Raw genomic sequence first — 19,228 nt, forward strand, 5'->3', positions numbered from 1 at the left:
CCGCTAGACACTCAAAGTCACAGTTTTTCAGTACAGTTAATTTTTTTTTGAATTTCCCGTGAAACGATTTTTCACTTGAACCACCACGAAGGCGCCGGAGGCGGCTTCCACAACGCCGGAATCGAGGCACACTGGAAGCTAGTTAATGTATAAAACGAGTATATACGACAGTATAATATAATGCAGATCGATAAATTATAAAGTCTCGTTAAAATATTATAATACAGTAAGAGTTGCCGAGTTGGTATACCAATAATAATAAATAGTATATTGTGTGGCAAGGGCGAGAAGTGAGCCCAAGACTGAAATGGCTTTCCCGCGCGAGCCACACATACTATTTTTTGTCATGTCCCTGCGTTCATGGAAAAGGTTATGCAGGGATCTATGCAACAATTATAGACTATTCTACAAAATATGTTTAAATTTTAATGCGTCATGCAAGGAGGTTATACTATAAATTTAAGATGTAACCAAAAGTTTATGTTTTGGAAGGACTGTGGTAGGTATATATTTTAGTTTCTGGTTGTGCAGGGGATACGCGCCCGGCGGCCGGCACTTTTGGGGATTTCTTCTTTTCCGCCCGGCGCTTTTGGGGATTTCCTCTTTTCCGCCCGCTGGACGGAAAAAGGTTGCTTTCGAACTGTTTCAACTGTGGTCGAAAACCAAACTTTCGGTGCAAGCGTGACAAAAAATAATAATAATGGCGTTTGGAAAAATAAACGGGCCCGAAATCCATCGGTCGATCAATAATGTGATGGCGCACTCGCTGGCTATACCTACTAATAAAGTAATAAACGATATTTGTTTTAAGTCATGGACGACGGCCCAGGAAGAAATTCGGAATCGGCACATTTGAAATTCCGACACCTATGTAACGCGGACAAAAAAACCTGTAAAAAATGGCTGCATCGCATAATAACGAAATGACAATCGGAACAATCGAACCATCAAGCACATCTTGGGCAAGATCATCAGCAACGTCAAATACGAAATGATGGAAGAAGTACTGAGCGGATATTCGACGACATCGACAAGGAACCGACCATCGGGGAGATTTAGAGGGACTTTTGTTCTATGCGGCACGCTTCGCGGGCGACGATTACATTCCGTACGACGCCATTCAACCGGCCGACAATCCTTGCAAAGCCGCGGAAGACCGGTTGAACCGATCGGAAACGACGTGATATATGAGTTGAAAAATCAAGCTATTTACACCCTTCAAGTTTCAAGTAAAAATCTATTGAAATAGCTTCTATTGAACACGGTCATTTTTTGAGGCTTATTAACTTCGGATGAACCAACATCCAACTTTAGTCGTACCTATATAACCCGGTTCGCCCGACAAAAAGTGAAAAAAATCAAAATTTAGATTATATAAGTGTATCTTGGTTATGGTGTACCTACCTAGGTAACTCAGTTCACAGATAAATTTGGGTAGCTTTGCGAACTAAATCGACCAATATGGACAATTTATTTGTGGGGGATTGGGTATATGTAGGTATATAGCACTTGGTATAAAATATAAATCGAAAGTGGTTCAAACTACTCTCTAAACTTTCCTGATATCTCCAAGAACAATTTGAAATTTTTATTTTGGCTGCTTCTGAGCTATTTATAAATATTTAAAATTTCTTCTTTCATTAGTTTTTTAGATTATATTATGTACCTAAGCGGAGTGATGAATCTTTCGGGGCATGGCCCCCTTGCTCCCCCACCATGTTATTATGACGGTATCTGCCTTATTATTTTATTCTGTACCACGACGTACATGATAATACCATGATAGGTATATAATATGGTACCCATACATTTATATCATCAACATTATTATATAATTTACAACTTGCTTAATTCCATTGCACTTGTTATAGGTACCTACCTACTTAATTTGTATAATATTGTATCAGATATCAAGTTATAATATATAGATACAAACATTATTACCAATATTAGTTACTACTAATGTGTTTCCTTCTCTTTTCTATGGTTACCAAATATAAATAACGAGAAAATATTTTGTAATATAAATCTCATAGTTTTAATATTAATAATGGCTGAACAGAACTTTTTAGGACAAAGTTTACAATTGTTTATTGCTACATTGCGTCAGATATCTGAAGTAGCCGGCTTACTAGAACATATAAGTAATGTTGTAAACTGAATCATGCCGGTCGCAGCACCCGAGCCCGAGCAATTAAGTTACCCCGAGTTACACTTAAACGCAAAAAGCAACGCGACATTTAGGCAGTGGCGTAAATTGGGCTGAATTGTTTGGGTTGCAATAAGTTTCCAGGTTGGACAGACTTTTGGGGGGCTTAGAAAACTGAAATCGTGATTTTTTGGAGTCGCAAAAAGATACTCTTGCAGTCTTGCGACCCTATGATATTTTCAGGGGTTGCAAGTGCGACCCTGTGCGATCCCCAGTTTACGCCACTGCATTTAGCCATTTAGGTACGGTTTCCAAGGCGCGACCGGTCACGGCCACACTGATTATATGTATCTAATTATCGTATAATATGATCTAGGCCCTAGGCCCTGGCGGTTATGTGCTGCCTAGCAATCTTTGGTAGAAATATCTTCCTTCAGTGCCCACTCCCCAGGGAAAACCTCGGATAAGCCCAGGACTCAGGAGATAGGTATCAGATTTTTAAGATCCTCCCATCATTCACTTTTTCATGATCATATTATGACATATTAATAATGATTATAATATAATCTTATACTACAGGTAATCGTATTGTACAGATTTGTCGTCATAAAATCTTTGGCCTCTTACTCGAGGAAAAGATGATGAAAAACGGTTGTCGGAAAACGAGAAAAATGAACAGGACATTTGATGACAACAACTACAGTTATCGATCGTCATATTTGTTCCAACAGACTTCCGCGGAGTGAATTTTCTACGAATGGGAGTGCCGGTCGTCGACTCCTCGTCGAGCACTGACGGCCCGTGGGCGAGTGGTTGTTTTACGACGACAGAGTTCGCACAAGTCGTTTTTATTATCTTGGTAAAAAACCAATGGCCCGTGAATAAAAATTGATAATGATAACGAAATTTTGCCGTCGATTTTGCGTCGGCCGTCCGGCTCTTAAGTTTTTGTAATTTTTGTATACTTACGTAGGTAAGCGGTGAACCGTAATATACATTTTCTGGAACTTGCTAAACTTCGATGTGTGCCGAATGCCGGAAACACCAAAGAAATTGAAAGTAGTGGTCAAAGGTAAAGAACAACAACAACAACAACACCGATCAATCGCTAAAATGTGGTTATAAATAATTTTGATTTCTGTAGGTACCTCTTCTGTAGTTCACGTGTGGATCGTAGTAGGCCACCATCGATTAAGGATATAAGAAAATAGATTTTTGATAATTTTATTTCGCCGCATGTGCGTGAATTGCTCAGTGGTCGACCTCATATCACCACAAGTCTTAATTTAAGTTGATCGATTTCAATTTCCAATATCGTTCTATTATGTGTACGACGAAACCCTTCAAACACTAGGGGATCTGCCAGATATTTTCCATAGGCTAGTTAACTCGTTCTAACGATTATAATTTATATAATATTTTTAATCAATAACATTTTACAATAGTTTTTCAACATGGGTACTTCTTAATTAAAATTTAATGTTTTTCACTGTATCATTGTTATGTTATGGTAACTACAACAAGTTTTGGCTGTAAAATTGGAGAGATGTGTGACTTCATTATGATGCAAAAATTACATGACATAATTACAAAGAAACTATTGACACATTTTGGCATTAGTTTAATTTTATTTTATTTACCCATCAGAACTGAATTTAATCAATAGTAAATTTAACACAAAATTTGGATTTCATTTGAAAAAATACTGTTGATTTACTATTAGATCTTATTTGTTGTCTTAAATTAGTAAAAAATATATGCTGCTCATTATATTTAGTATTAAAGTATAAAAGTACTATTTATGTAATTGTTTTTTATTATATTTTAGACGTGCTTGGCGTTGCACAATGGCGCTGGGTAGCCAATGACGACACGTGTGGTATTTGTCGAGTGGCGTTTGAAGCTTGCTGTCCTGACTGCAAGTTTGCCGGTGACGATTGTCCTTTAGGTAAATTAGTAAATTAATAATATTCTAACCAAGTTAATGTTTATACTAATTCAATTGATATTATTTTCTTTCAGTGTGGGGTCAGTGTTCACATTGCTTCCACATTCATTGCATAATGAAATGGCTCAACGCCCAGTCCGTACACCATCAGTGCCCGATGTGTCGCCAGGAGTGGAAGTTTCGAGAGTAGACTCAGATTTATTATCACCTTTATCATTGTCTTACGATTCTGAACTACCACCTCTACCTGAAAGCCTCAGTCGTTTAAGCCTGTATGATGTACCACCACGTAGTAAACCTGAACCTGCTCGGCGTCACTCACCTAAACCAACGGAACTTGTTGGCTCACCTAAACAAACACGTCAGTCACCAATACCATCTGAACATTCTGATAAACGTCCAACTGAAAAACCTCCAGTTCCACCCAGGAAACCGTCATCTGTTGACCTAAAACTTGCACATCTCCGAAATGAAATGGTATATAACAGTAATATTAAGTTAACCCAGTTTTATATTTTGTTATCATTTATATATTACATGTTTAAGGCAAGCCTACGTCAAATGGATTTACAACTCCTGTCTCAGTTACGGCAGCTCAATGATTCTATTAGTTCGTATAGACAAGAATTGATCATGAACATGGACTCTTATTCATCATCGGACACTGATGGGTCAGATACTACATCGGTTTATTCAAATGTAACTCCTAGCAGTTTTGATTTATCTCGTTCCTCAACACAGTCAACTCCCAAACGTCCGCCGACATCTACAGATTTATGAGAATATGGTATTAAACACAAACTGGGCTGTCTTTTTATAAATATTTTTTACTAATAATTATTATACAACTCATTTGTATTATATTATGTAATTACAATTTAAGACAATAAAATTTACTTACTTTCATGGAAGTGTTAAATTATTAATAAGTATTTCCTGCCAATCATGTTGTTAGACTATTAGTTTCCACTAACAAATATACTGTAATTATTTTATAAAATTGGAAGTTAATACATTTTCTAACAATTTAAATGTTTGACATGTTTTTACTGGTAAGTGTTTGGACTTGTCACTTAGATTTGTAGACATTTTAAAACTACAATTACAAAATGGTTGATGACGTTAGTGTTTAAAATTTGATTGATAACTCAGTGAAACAATTCTATATTCTATCAATTTCCAGTCTAAAACAATCTATTTTTTGAATTCATTATGAATTGTATTACCTATAGCTGACAAATCTAAATGGCAACTTATCTACTAAAATACTTAATCATCACATACAAAATTGTTTCAAGTATAACATAAAAAATAACCTTCGCCAATGAGTCATTACAATGATTATGTTGTTGAATACATATTCATTAATCACCCACTCAAAGATAATTAAGAACTTTTGAGTTTATGGTAAACACGTCATGTACTCTAGTGGGGGAAAAATTGTTTTTATAAACGTTTGTAACGCATACAGAGAATTATTTATAGAAGATATTATATATCTTTACTTCTGATAATTCTGAATAGTTGTCTTCAACAGACTTGATCATAATAAAATAGTATAAATATGAAAAAAAAAAAATAATATCATGATGTAGGTTTATTAACAAAGTATGTGTACTTCTCAACAAATGCATGCTTGCGATGAATAAAATAATCAAACATTTGTAAAGAGAATATTATATCAATGATTATATAGTATCAAGTTATTTTTAAATGGCACGTATTCTTTACGTTCTTTATCCTGACAAATTGTGATTACTACATCTTATGGAACTTTTTATTGTATTAAGTGTAGACAATTACATAATATAAGTAATAACTATTGATTTCTGGTAGTACTAAATTTCAAAACAATTTTTTTTTTTAAATATCAATAAGTTTCTTTAACTTACACACCACTTAAGTGAATGGATATATATTAAAAACAAATAGATATTAACCAAAACCTTAATTTTATTCAGGCCAAAATTTGTATTTACAAAAGAATAAAAACAATGATTTATATAAAATTAATTTTAATTTATTACGGTTTGTGAGTTTGAAACATAAATAAAGTAAACTTAAGTGCTTAAAATATAATTTTATCAAATATTTGCTTTACATAGCATCTAACATGAAATATTATATTCAAGTACCTAATCAAGTAGATACCTACTGTGTACACATATAATAAACTTAATAAACAAAAATCATATTTCAATACATACAATTCATTACACGAGTATTTGTTATATTTGGCAACGTTGTAGGTGTAGAAGTGAATATATTTTTTCAATAAATTAAATACAAGAGTTAAAAATTTAGAATCATATTTTTTAAACTATAAACTGGTATTTTCATGGATACAATTTAATATAAATATACCTTGTAGAATAATATGGATAATAAAGTAGAAAGTTCCAGAAAATTAAATTATTTTATTAATTTTTATCTATAAACAATATTAAAAGTTGTACTTGTCAGTCGAACTTAAATGCATTTTTTTTTAATCTAGCTGATAAATTAATCTTATTTACTTGGAGGTTACATAAATCATTTATAAATTATAATACTATGTTCATAAAAAAAACAAACAATTTTTTTTCTTAAATCATAGAACACTTAAAAATTGAGAAAAAATATTAGTTTTAATTTTAATATGGTTAGTTTTTAATTTATAAAAGGGATAATATACTATTTAGTCTTTATGCACGCATAAAAGTAAACTTATTTTAAAGTAATTCAAATTATATTTGTTCAAATGTATTTTTTTAAAACAAAAAGGCAAACATTCAAACCTTTAAGTAAAACACATTTAAAATAATAAAAATATATAGAATTACTTTAGACCACAATTAAAATACTATAAACACAAATTATTGAATATAAATAATATATACTAAAATACAATTTGAATATTTATTTTATTTTAAATTGAAGAACCGGAACCAAATAAAATAAAACAATAATAATAAATAAACATAAAAAACCAAGCAATATTTCTCATACATTTGGTATGTATCCAAATGGAATCCTATAACTCTAAGTCTAATGAAACACGTGTTAGACAAATTCCACCAACATGCACTTAAATAAAAATATGATAATGACAATGAATAAGTCAGATTATTAATTTTGTGGCACTGCGGGAGCCATCCGACTAATGGTAGCAATACCCGACAAAATAGCAGATCGCAAAAACGATGGTGTGCCTGATCTGTTTGCAAAATTTTCAGCTGCTACACGAAGGTCAGAAAACATGAGTCTTGTGTGAGGATTACGCTGTGAAGCATATCGTAATGTGAGAAAATGATAGTAGAACACAATAGACAACAATCCAGAGCGGCCGAAGAATGACATGATTAATGTGAGTGGCATAACTAAGATTTCAGAAAAGGCAATAAGGCGCAAGATACTTCGTGATTGGAACTCAACCAAAGATATCAATAGCCGTGCACCCCACCATGCGTTCTGACCAAGAAGCTGAAAAATAAATTGTACATGTTTAGTGATTTATCCATACAATCGATTTAATATTGAAACAATATTACACTTACATCAAGTAAAGTCAGTGAATAGCTTGCAAAGTGCACCGTTGAGAATAAAAATACTGGCAGGATTACAACTGAAATAAATCTATGTTAAGGAAAACATTAAACTGCAATGTAAATTCAAATTAAAAATATTATATACATTTAATATATTATTTTAAAAATATGTTCAATATTTAAAGGATACGAATATTAGGTGACACATATAAAAATATCACCGAGTACAATAGGTAATGACAGCTGTCTTCTTTGAATAATTGTGTCAGGAACTGTAAAGAAATTTGCATGGCTGGCAGACGTTGGTGAAGACGCAATGCACTTGTAGCTGCATTTGCCAATAAAATTCTATAATATGCACTTGCTGGGTTCCTAAAAATTAAAAATGTACCTATACTAATCTATTTATTTTTATATAAAATAAATTAATTACACTTTTCCAATCCCATATCCAACTAGTGTTAGTTGTTACTTAACTATCACATTCACATTTTCATTTCACGTCATTCATCTTTCATAAAAATAAATTTAATTTTGTTAAAATTATGAAAGGGAGTTACGTAATATTATGACTTATAAGTAGGATGTGTAAAGTTAATGCATGTGCAACCCCTTGACAACCTTTTTAACATTTTTTCTATTTAAATGCTTAAAAAATAGACATACACTAATAAATTGACAACAATTTTAAATTTACGATTATTAATAGAATAAACATTATATTTTGTAGATACATTGTTAATTTTTGTGTTAATAGGACCTACTGATATTTACAATTAGGTAGGTACCTAAGTAGCATGTATTATTCAGTATATATAGGTAAAATAATAACATTTTAGAATAAGTAATTAAATTTGAGGTCACATAATGATGGCCTTGTACAATGTTATGACATGTTCAGCAACACAAGATATCTAATTAACATAATCAATATTTTAGTTTTATATTCTTTTATTAATACTTATAAAATATACTTTAATTTACCAAAACAAGTTTAGATTGATATCAAAATAGTAACCTATATAATAATGTAAAATTGTAACAATTGTAAGAAAATAGAAGAGTGGGTAGGTACACATTATTAATAGGTAAGCTCGTAGGTAAGTTAGGTATAAGAATTTAAATTAACAGTTTATAAAATATATACTGTATTACTGTGGAACATAATAAAGTACCTATCAAGTATCAAAAAATTATACTTATGTTATCACTAATTGGCAGTCGTATTCCGAAATAAAATATTCATTTTATAGGGACCTAATGATTGTTTAATATTAGTAGCCTTCTAGGTGATACAATTGATGCAATTTAAGTATTATGTACATATTATGTTTTAAATTTATTTTTGAAATGTCATTATAATAGCCTAAATCTAAGGAGAGATAAAAGTGAGTTATAACCTGTGTTCCTCTGATTTATGATTATATAGTATTGTTAAAGATACATTTCTCATATAATAATAGATAAATTATAAAAAATAAAAATATGTAAGACTTATTAGATTAGGTCTATAACAACTATACCTACCTAAAATATTTAATAATATTTATATGACTATCATAGGTATAAATTTTGTTTTTTTTTTCATTTTTAGATCCATTTTTTGTTTTAGCATAAACAATCTATCATATTACAATTATGTAATTGCAGTATGATTCAGGATTAATAAACTATAAATCACTAAAGTGATATTTTATTGCTTCACATTTAGGCATACATTTATATAAGAATATCTTATGATATAGTGAAAATTTGATTAATTTATTGAATTAAATAACATTTATTAGCAAAAGTATTAAAAATTGTGTTGAAATTACAAGTTTTTGTAATTTTAAATAATTTATTAGAAGACGAGTAATCTTTATCAATCAAAATAGTACCTAATATAGAAGATTACCTAATTAAGAATGATAATAATAGAAAGTTATTTTTTAGTAGATAGGTAGGTAGTTTATTTTCTGACCTAAATAATTTGAATTTTTAAATAACCTGCATTTTGTGATAGACACACAAACGGATAGCAAGGTTAGTGAGCACCTAATAAATTGAAAAAGAAAATGATCTTACCAGAAAAGTGGCAGAATGTATGCAAACGTAAAAATAATTGTTGCCAATCTTGTACACCAAAGAGATACTTCTACTTTATGCGTGATAACATGTTGTTTAAGCGCTTCAACACCTTTCGGTCTAGTTTCACTATCCGGTCCAGCGTCGCCTTCAGACATAATTGATCAGGTGAAATAAAACTATTTTGGCTGAAAAACACTGAAAAACAAGACTCATCAATAACGCATAGAAAACATTCTAATCCACTGAAAAGCTTTAAAATCGCACATACCTTCCTCCAATGACTTGAACGAGTTACAGAAAAATGGAACGATACACCGCTAGACAAATTTAATAATAACGACAGCTAGGTACCTATTGCGTTTTAAAAAAACGAAACCGGATTGGTAAATTTCAAAAAGAGAGAACGACGGTGATTATTATTGATTCAAAAATTGGATACGTTATCGGTAAGGCGGTGACTAAACGAATCGTATAACGATTTCCACGAAAATGTTTTCGTGTTGCGACTACAGCCGAAGAGGAACCCACAAAACGACCACGAGCAGTGGGCAAGACTTGCGCGTCGAGAAAACACGCAAATACGATGACAATCGGAACGGCAGAACTTGCGGAGGTCGGATTGTCGGAGAAACGATGATAACCTGTTTTTTTTGTAAGGACAGCAGGCTAGTCTGAAATGTTCACGATTACGACGACTGCAGTCTAACCATTTTGGGACGCGTTAAAATTCCCTACGACGGCTACGTGTCCCCGAGAAAATATGTCCGTAACTTCGCGGTAACAACTACGGCAGTCATAGGTATTTTTAAACTTTTTGTTATGATCGGCACGATATTATGAGTACGGTAACTACGTCCTACACAGTGAGGATACCAATTACCAATGCTACTCTAGTACCTCTATGGCTCTATTAATATAATATATATATCTAAAAATTAGATGAAACAATATCGATTCACGTATTTTTTTATTTTACGAAAAAAATAAAAAACAAATTAACTTCCGAAACTTGAACAATATTATAAAATGGTATTAAAAAAAAACTTGTTTCTTAAGATAAAAAGAAGTATATACAATACAATATTTTCAGAGTTTTTCTTTTTTTTAATTTTCTTTTCTTCGTCGAAGCAAACTTGACAATTGCAGCACATAAGATAAATACAATACTATATAGGTACGTCAATACATATTATCTTATATATATATAAATCTAGTGTCACGTCTTTGTCCGGGATTAACTCCGAAACTACGGGACCGATCTTGATGACATTTTTACAATGTGTGTAATTTGGTCGAACTCAAAAGATAGGCTAATTTAAATAGGGATGGGACCAACCCCGAGAGGTGTTAAAACGGGATTGAGATTTCGGATGGAAATTTTTGTTTATAAATGGTTGCCATGGGTGACGTCGTATTAAATGATTCGTTCTAGAAATTTCAATAACAAATTATAGTGAATCGTTTTAATTCGTTGCCACGAGAACAAACTTACCATTTATTATATACCATCGATGATTTGTTATTGTACATAATATATATATATATATATATATATATTCAATCAGTATTATTATTATGCGTAGATTATTATTATTATTATTATTATTATTATTATTATTATTATTATTATTGTTATACGAAGATCTGATAAGTAGTTCCAGAGTTTAGTCTGTATAGTTATAGTCTGTGTATTTATATAGTTAGATATAATATATAAATTAATGTTTGTGGGTAGATTAGACATCTGGAAGAAGATGGGTTAATTTACAAAGGGTTAAATTTGTTAAACAGCACGGGGTCCGTGATCTACCGCAGGTAGATTGTCTATTTGATAATGTACCTACTGCTGCGAATCAGAATTTTTATTCGGGGCAACGGAAAAGTTAAGATAAATTTTAAATACCATACAGTATACACCGAATATTAAATAACGAATTGAACAAAGTTTGAGTCATATAGAGTTGATACATTTAACGGGCAACGAAGTGCACGGGATCAGCTAGTATTATATAACATTATAAATTATTCCTTATATTATTAATTAAGTCGTACTATGCGACCTATCTCTTTATTTTAAATTCAGAGTGGAGCGATGTAATGATTTTACAATGATGTGTATTTTTTTTTTACTTTTTGTGTCTGTCATCATCTTACGAGGCAGTAAAATTGATAAACACAAGAACTTTTTATGAGTGCTTGAAGTTAGAATTTTGACTGTTTGTCAAAATCATGAGAATATAGAAATAATTTTATAATTAAAAATTCATATAACAATTCACACCAAATTTTTCTTTTCATAGCAAACTTTTGAGAGTTGAATTCAAGATTCGTAATCAGTCTTTTTACCATTCGAAAAAAAAAGTTTACAGAGAAGTCAAGTTAATTTTTTATGATCTTTTAAAGTTAAGATTTTTACGACATTTACAGGATCACCTGTAAATTAACGATTTATCATTGATCGATTATCTTATTTTGTTGCAATTCAATAACAAAAGATTGTAGATACTTGACATTTTTACCAAATTTATTTTATTTTATCATTTTTTTATTAATACGTGATAATATTTTTTTTTCTTTTTTGCTTTAAATTTTGAAAATGTCTGCACCACAGTGGTCTTCCTGCAGGATTATAAAAATAAACCGAAATGTATTTACTATAAGTTGAATTTCGTAGCTCTTCTTTTAAGCTGTCACAAACTACAAAGATTTGTGGGAAGTTTATTGTCTGACTCTCCCGTGTCCAAGCCATTATCGTACCTGTAAAAATTGTGCTGTATCCAAATATTCATTGTATACCATTCAAAATATGTGGTATTGACAAGTCCTCCGTCTGTCCAGTATAGTGTTTACACTTTACAAAATAAAAAATGAAGTTAAAAATCCTAATCGTAAAGACAATTCGTTTCTTAAGTTTGCAATTGTCACTTGTTACTCGTAAACTCAAACAGGTGATAATGTGATACGAGCATGTTATTATTTTTCGTATATTACTGATACTTGTGATAGAATATTCAATAATAACTTTCATGGTTAGTTCATGTTTAAAACGTGTTTTACCGTCTCAAACGTTGAAACGAGTTTTTATTTCGATCATTCTTGCTGGTTATTTCCAACCAAAGTATCGAACCTATTAGTTATTACGTATTAATTTATTACTTATTTATAGTTATTATATAGATGGAATTATCATTTACCATTTATATTATATACATTTTTTTACCACTATAATATTATGATTTATAATATGTATGGGTAACATTAAAATAGAACATAGTGGTATTGGAAAAAGAAAATGGATAACCCATATCTCGTTATAGGAAAATTACTGCCGAATGCCCTAGTCATAATATTGTAGGACACCCTGGGCTGACACACCGCCATCACTCACATTCGTTTTTCGTATACACTACATAATGATGTATATAGGTATCATTGAATTCAAATTTAACACATCCATTACAGTGACCCACTTGACACTTACTACACAGCAGTGCGGTTCTCACTGTCCCATTTGTATTTGTATTAGACGTAGCTAATCCGTTAAAACGTATATTATGAATTTATGAATTGTTTACTAGTTGGCTAAACGGTTGATATTATAACATAATATTCATTTCTTTTTTGTACTTAATACGGTAGTTATTTATTAGTTTATTACAGACTGCAGTTTACTACACTAAACAGAAATTCTTTCTATTCTCTCCTACAGAAATAAAGATTGTAAACGAGTAGTTTTCATACGAGTCCATACCTATTATATAATGTGGCGCTGATAGCCTAAAAATAAAATTTAAAAAAAACTACTGTTGAGCTGTGTAGGTAGTAGATTTTGAGTATACCTGGCATTGAGATTTGAGACACAGTAAATTTTAATGGCTGTGTTAAATCATTATATATAGGTACCTACAAAAAATGATTCTAAGCAGAGACGATAACGGTAGGTATATATATATACATAAATCAGCTACTATTTTTAAGGATATTTTATAATATATCTGAGCGCATGGCACTATGGAAATACGTTAGGTCGAGACGGCAAGTTGAAAGTGCTTGCTGTATATCTTTAGTCTTTACACAAACTAATTCACCAAGTTTTTCTCATGTGTCATCCTAATATCTTCTGCTTCTTAACTTTTTGACTTTTGAAATTTGAAACATTGATTAAGCCAAAATAACTTTTACAAAGTAAAAAATTGAGTACATAATATGAAAATATGTTACATTTGAGACTTTTAAATTTGAAACGTTTGTTACTGATCTATTGGCTCATTGCAGAGTTCAGACTCATCATCAAAATTATAAGACACTACTCGTATATAGATAGAAACGTGAAATTTGGCACAATTATTGATCATATTATGGACGTTAATATAGTGTAAGCTATATAGCAAAGAAAAAAATCTGAAAATTGGAATTTTCTTAAAATCAGTAGTTCTAAACGAGTAAAATAATAATAATAATTTATCTAATCCAACCACAAAATAAGCAAATAATAAATGAGATTTACATATTGTAGCGAAATTAGAGGAAATTTCAGTCATCACCTAGGGGCTAGGAATGCTAAGATATTTGTATATAATATGACTCTGCCCGGGTTAAAACTTAAAACTTAAAATTAATCTATCTTTCTATCATTTTTTTTGCTTCAGGTGAAATATATATTATAAATTATATAATACGTATAAAGTACAAACCCGTATGAACACAATATTACGATGATTACTCTTAGGATTTGCCATATTTTCTTAATTTTGGACATATTTTGATGTAAACACAAAAAACTGGTTTGCTTATCACTGTGTAATGTGCATAGAAAATATAATATAGATAATAGATCTTATACCTACAACCTACTAATATCTATGGAAAATAATCACATTAGGGATATCTCTAATCTTCATGGCTGAAACGTTTCAAGTCTGCGATAAATATCTTTTTGAATTACCTACACAAAATAACTAACCCATTATAGACATAAGAATGTGTGATCATTAATTTGTTTTTAAATGTTAACGAAATTTAACTGCAAAAGCCTTTTCAAAAATGTACTAATGCATTTTCTATATTTTTAATTTGCAGTAAGAGCGGCTTAGTTGATTATAATCATTTATAAATTAAAATAATGAATCAATATTTTATATTACTTGTATTAAAATGACCAGTTATGTATTATATAAGTGTCAGTCCATAAAATATCCAAGTTTTCGTACTATATAGGTACACACGTCATACATAGTCCCAAATTTAAATTATTTCTAGATAAACACTAGTATACTATATACCATTGTTCACTAGTAACCTGTAAGTTGCTAATTATAAAAAATAACTATAGTTTTTTTTTTTTATTTGAATTAATCTACAATCTATATATGTTCTTAGTATAATAAGTAGGTTTGATTGGTGTCAAGTAAGAATGATGTGAATAATAAGTTTAGGGAAGGTACTCAGTGGTAACACCCTATAAGTGATAGGAATAACAAGGAAAATAAGAGAGAAAAAAATGATAAATTGAAATTTGTTGTGGAGTCTGGTGTAATAATAAATATAGCTACTCTCAATAACAACGAATAATAATAACTATAATAAGAGTATAACAACACAAAATATTGTTTACTGTGTGTCTGTGTAATAGAAAAAAATTAAAACGTGGTTGTTTGGAAAAAAATCATTAAAATATAAAAAAAATGTGAAAATATAAAATTATACATAATAATATTATAAAGGTTTAATTAGAATAAAACACTTTTAAATTTCGTACTACCTACACACTGCACTTTTCGTACTACACAAAGTGTGTCGTACTACACACAATTGTAGGGACTCATAAGTGTAATGATATTCCCTTTATTTCAAATGGGGGGAGGGGGTATATTTAAAATGTTATCCTATGGGGCGCTTATCCCTAAATGTGCCACTGCTGGGGTAACTGAAAGAGTTGGAACTTCATTAAGCGTTTGTATATATTTATTACACTTTCCTGAGAAATTAAAAACACATAAGTTCATAATACTCACCTGCACTCGCCTGCCACTAGCTGTAGGTACTGCTGTAGTATATATAATACAATGTTATTAAGATATCGGCAAATAATATATAATCCATCAATCCATGTAAAATATAAATATAATTAAAAATATATATATTTATAAGTTACTGAAAAATTCCAATTTCATAACGTTTATCTTTATTGCTGGTGCCTGTTCGTAAGATTAAAACTTAAAATATGTTTATTGTGATTATGATAATAATATGACATAATATATACTACATAATATAGTTATATACATAATATAATTATATTATATTATATATACACAATACTTTATGTCAAAATACAAGCATAAAAAATAGGATACCTATAATCTAGTGTACCTTATACTATTATTACCAAAAATAATTTGGGACCCAACAAGTAGAAAAATGTAGAAAAAAATGTAACCCGTTTTAGATTCTGAGTGGAGCGATGAACGTATTGATTTTACAACTCGTTTTACAATGATATGTATTTTATTTATTTATTTTATTTTATTTTATTTATTAAATCAATTTTGGTTTTTGGTGTAACTCTGAAACAAATGACCGTTATAGATTCATACAATTTTTACTGAATGTTTATATTAGAATTTTTTATACATAATAAAATATTCAAGTTGTTCATTTAAACTTCTTTTGAGCTGTTTACGGCCATTTTCAGTTTTTAATTTATTATTTTTTTTTTCTAAAAATTAAAAAAAAAAATTTTCACTGGGTCAAAAACCTAGAAAATTTTGAAAAATATATATTTTTGTGTTCAAATTTGGACGAAATTAGATATATAAACGATGAAGAAAAATTTTACTTTTATGTTATATTTTAAATATATTATTCGTGGGTACTTGAAACTTCTAAAGTATATTATTATAATATACAAATAATATTAATTCAACTTACCGGCTACCGTATATTATTAAAAAAATCCTTGGTTGACAAACCGTCTCAGAATCGTTTTTCGTATACAATGATATTATATCATTGAATTAAAATTTAACACCATCCATTACAGTGACACACTTGTAATTTACAACTGTGCAGCAGAGCGACGTTCACTTACTTGTTTTTTGAAGTATGCAGTATGCAGATATCATAGGTATGTACTCAGGGCCGGATTTAGGGGAGGACAACCGGGGCGATAGCCCCTGGGCCTCCACAAAAAAGGGGCCTCCACAATAGTGACTTCGGAAAAAAAAAATCTTTCAAATTACAAATGCACCGTCACCCCGCCGCGCGCCGTCCCGTCGAAAGTGGCCAATAGGATAAAAATAAATTTAACACTGATTGCCGATGGGTAATTCCGTGAAATTTTATGCCACCAGCAAGTTGTTTGTTTAACAGTAAATCCGGCGCATCCTAAACCCCACCTCTACCGCCACCGCCTCTATTGATTGACGCGAACTCGCAAACGCTATACGCACAATAATAATATTATTCGATTTTTCTTTTTCTCTCCTGAGCATTGAAAGTGATTTACTTCGGGAACTTGATTTCAGCGAACTTATCAACGATTTTTCGGCGAAAAAAGCTCGGAAGGTTCCGTTTGTTAACACTTAAATTTAATTTCTTGTTTCTGATTATAATTATATATATTGTATATATGTTTGTTAAATACTAATAAAAGAAAAATAATCTACTTTGAAAAAAAATTGTTCATTTTATTTGTAAAATAATTTGGGGCCAGGGGGCCCCCACTCCTTTGATGCCCCTAGGCCTCCACTCCTCTAAATCCGGCCCTGTATGTACTAAGTAGTAAGTACTAGTAGTACTTTACTAAATATTAATACTATAGATATATCTACTATTGTACTAATGTAATATTTGTACTATACATAGTGTATTGGACTAATTACTGAGCACTATTGCCAAATTGCCTATATCATCTACATTTTATTAGAAAGATAAACTTAATCTAGGTATGTTTTCTTGGAAGTTTATCATGGTTCTTTTCAATTTGATAAAGTTGGTTTTTTAAATATATATTTTACAGAATAAAAAAATAGAAAAGATGAAACTATTCAAATAATCAATTCAACAATTCAATATTTCATAATAAAATTATGTTTTTATATTATTTAAAATAAAATGTATTTTTATCATGCATTCTACGAATCAAAATACTGATATGAAATACTAAAACATGTTTAAGAAAATATATAGTGACAAATATCAATGCGAACCCGAAACCCGAACCAAGCTTAGGTATATTATGAATGTGCGTTTAAAACAGTATTGTAATTTGTCAGTATTGGACAATTATTTAGTTTTTCAATCTTATTATTCTTTTTCAATACTGTTCATTGGCATGTACTCCTTCCTATGTTTAGGTCAGTCCACGGCTTGACAATTTGTTTTAAACATGTTGACGCCCGACGGGGACCGAATGGCTATATGATTTACAATTTATACAGGAATATATACTGAATGTACCTATGATTAGTGATTACTGATTGGTGATTATCTACCTACTTAATGAAAATAAAGGATAAATGTATACTTGTTTATACAAATATATACATGGTTTTGACTTATAAGGCAAAATAATGTATATTATACAATATAAATTATTAATATGTACATATTAAATAGCAATAGCTATAAGTACTTTCTACATTACTCAAATTAAATTACGTGTAATAAATATTATTTATGCCTTGTATCGATTGCATTGCATTGCGCTATCAATATATCTTTTGAAAGTTTTACAAATTAAACTTTCCCATATCGTTGGTCTATATGAAGTAAATCTATAAACTGGCGGCCGCATTAAGGGCTTGGGGCTGTTGTATTTTCATTTGGCTCGAGTTATTTTTTAGAAATTCGCAGCCACTAAATTACTGCCTACATTTAATATTGAACCCCTTAAAAATCGTTACTTTATAGTTCCTTGCACTTAAAGCATATTTAATTTTCTTTGAATTGCATTAAATATTTAGCAGTGGCATGTTCAACTTTTTATTATGGGAGGGTATAGAAAATATTATATTTTATTTTATTATTGGTGCCTAGTGGTAATAAATGATTGCAAATAAAGATACTGTAGGTACTTATTGATAGGTATGTATATTTAATTATTTAGGGAGTGATAAATTAGGTCTGTAAGTAATGGAGGATATTCTATTTTTATTATTTTTATACCAACAATTATGATTATTATTATCTTTGTCGGTTGACAAGGTGAGAAAATGAGAAATAAAAGATTACAACTATTTTAATATAATAAATAACTACGATTAATTAGAAATACGCTGTAGCAACAAATTCTTTGAAAATTGTATCGAATATAGCTTTATCAAAATATTCATATTGAAAAAAAACTTTCAGAAAACCATAATATTATATTAATATGCAAAAATCAATAATAAAAAAAAGGTGGGCAAAGGGTATAAATTGCTCTGTTGTATTTGTCACTGTAATGGAATGTGTTAAATTTGAATTCAATGATTTAAAATCATTGGATACGAAAAACTTTTATGAGTGAAGACGGTCTGTCGCCTATAATAT

The 19,228-nt window shown here is 30.3% G+C and overlaps 2 protein-coding genes across 2 annotated transcripts; one reads left to right on the forward strand and one right to left on the reverse strand.

Moving 5' to 3' along the window:
• Window positions 1-3,033: 3,033 nt before the first annotated feature.
• LOC100165776 (leucine repeat adapter protein 25) lies at window positions 3,034-5,003 on the forward strand. Its single transcript, XM_001945623.5, has 4 exons — window positions 3,034-3,221; window positions 3,978-4,097; window positions 4,172-4,574; window positions 4,644-5,003. The coding sequence occupies exons 3-4, from the start codon at window positions 4,218-4,220 to the stop codon at window positions 4,875-4,877; spliced, it is 591 nt and encodes a 196-aa protein (XP_001945658.1). The 5' UTR covers window positions 3,034-3,221; window positions 3,978-4,097; window positions 4,172-4,217; the 3' UTR covers window positions 4,878-5,003.
• Window positions 5,004-6,030: 1,027 nt separating this feature from the next.
• LOC100163740 (Krueppel homolog 2) lies at window positions 6,031-10,339 on the reverse strand. Its single transcript, XM_001945841.5, has 5 exons — window positions 9,963-10,339; window positions 9,692-9,889; window positions 7,815-7,996; window positions 7,634-7,701; window positions 6,031-7,559 (listed from the first exon to the last, which is right to left on the reverse strand). Exons 2-5 carry the CDS (start codon window positions 9,847-9,849, stop codon window positions 7,206-7,208), a joined length of 762 nt encoding a protein of 253 aa, XP_001945876.1. The 5' UTR covers window positions 9,850-9,889; window positions 9,963-10,339; the 3' UTR covers window positions 6,031-7,205.
• Window positions 10,340-19,228: the final 8,889 nt, after the last annotated feature.

This window comes from Acyrthosiphon pisum, chromosome A3 (genome assembly GCF_005508785.2).
Source record: "Acyrthosiphon pisum isolate AL4f chromosome A3, pea_aphid_22Mar2018_4r6ur, whole genome shotgun sequence".
In the NCBI taxonomy this organism is placed as follows: domain Eukaryota; kingdom Metazoa; phylum Arthropoda; class Insecta; order Hemiptera; family Aphididae; genus Acyrthosiphon; species Acyrthosiphon pisum.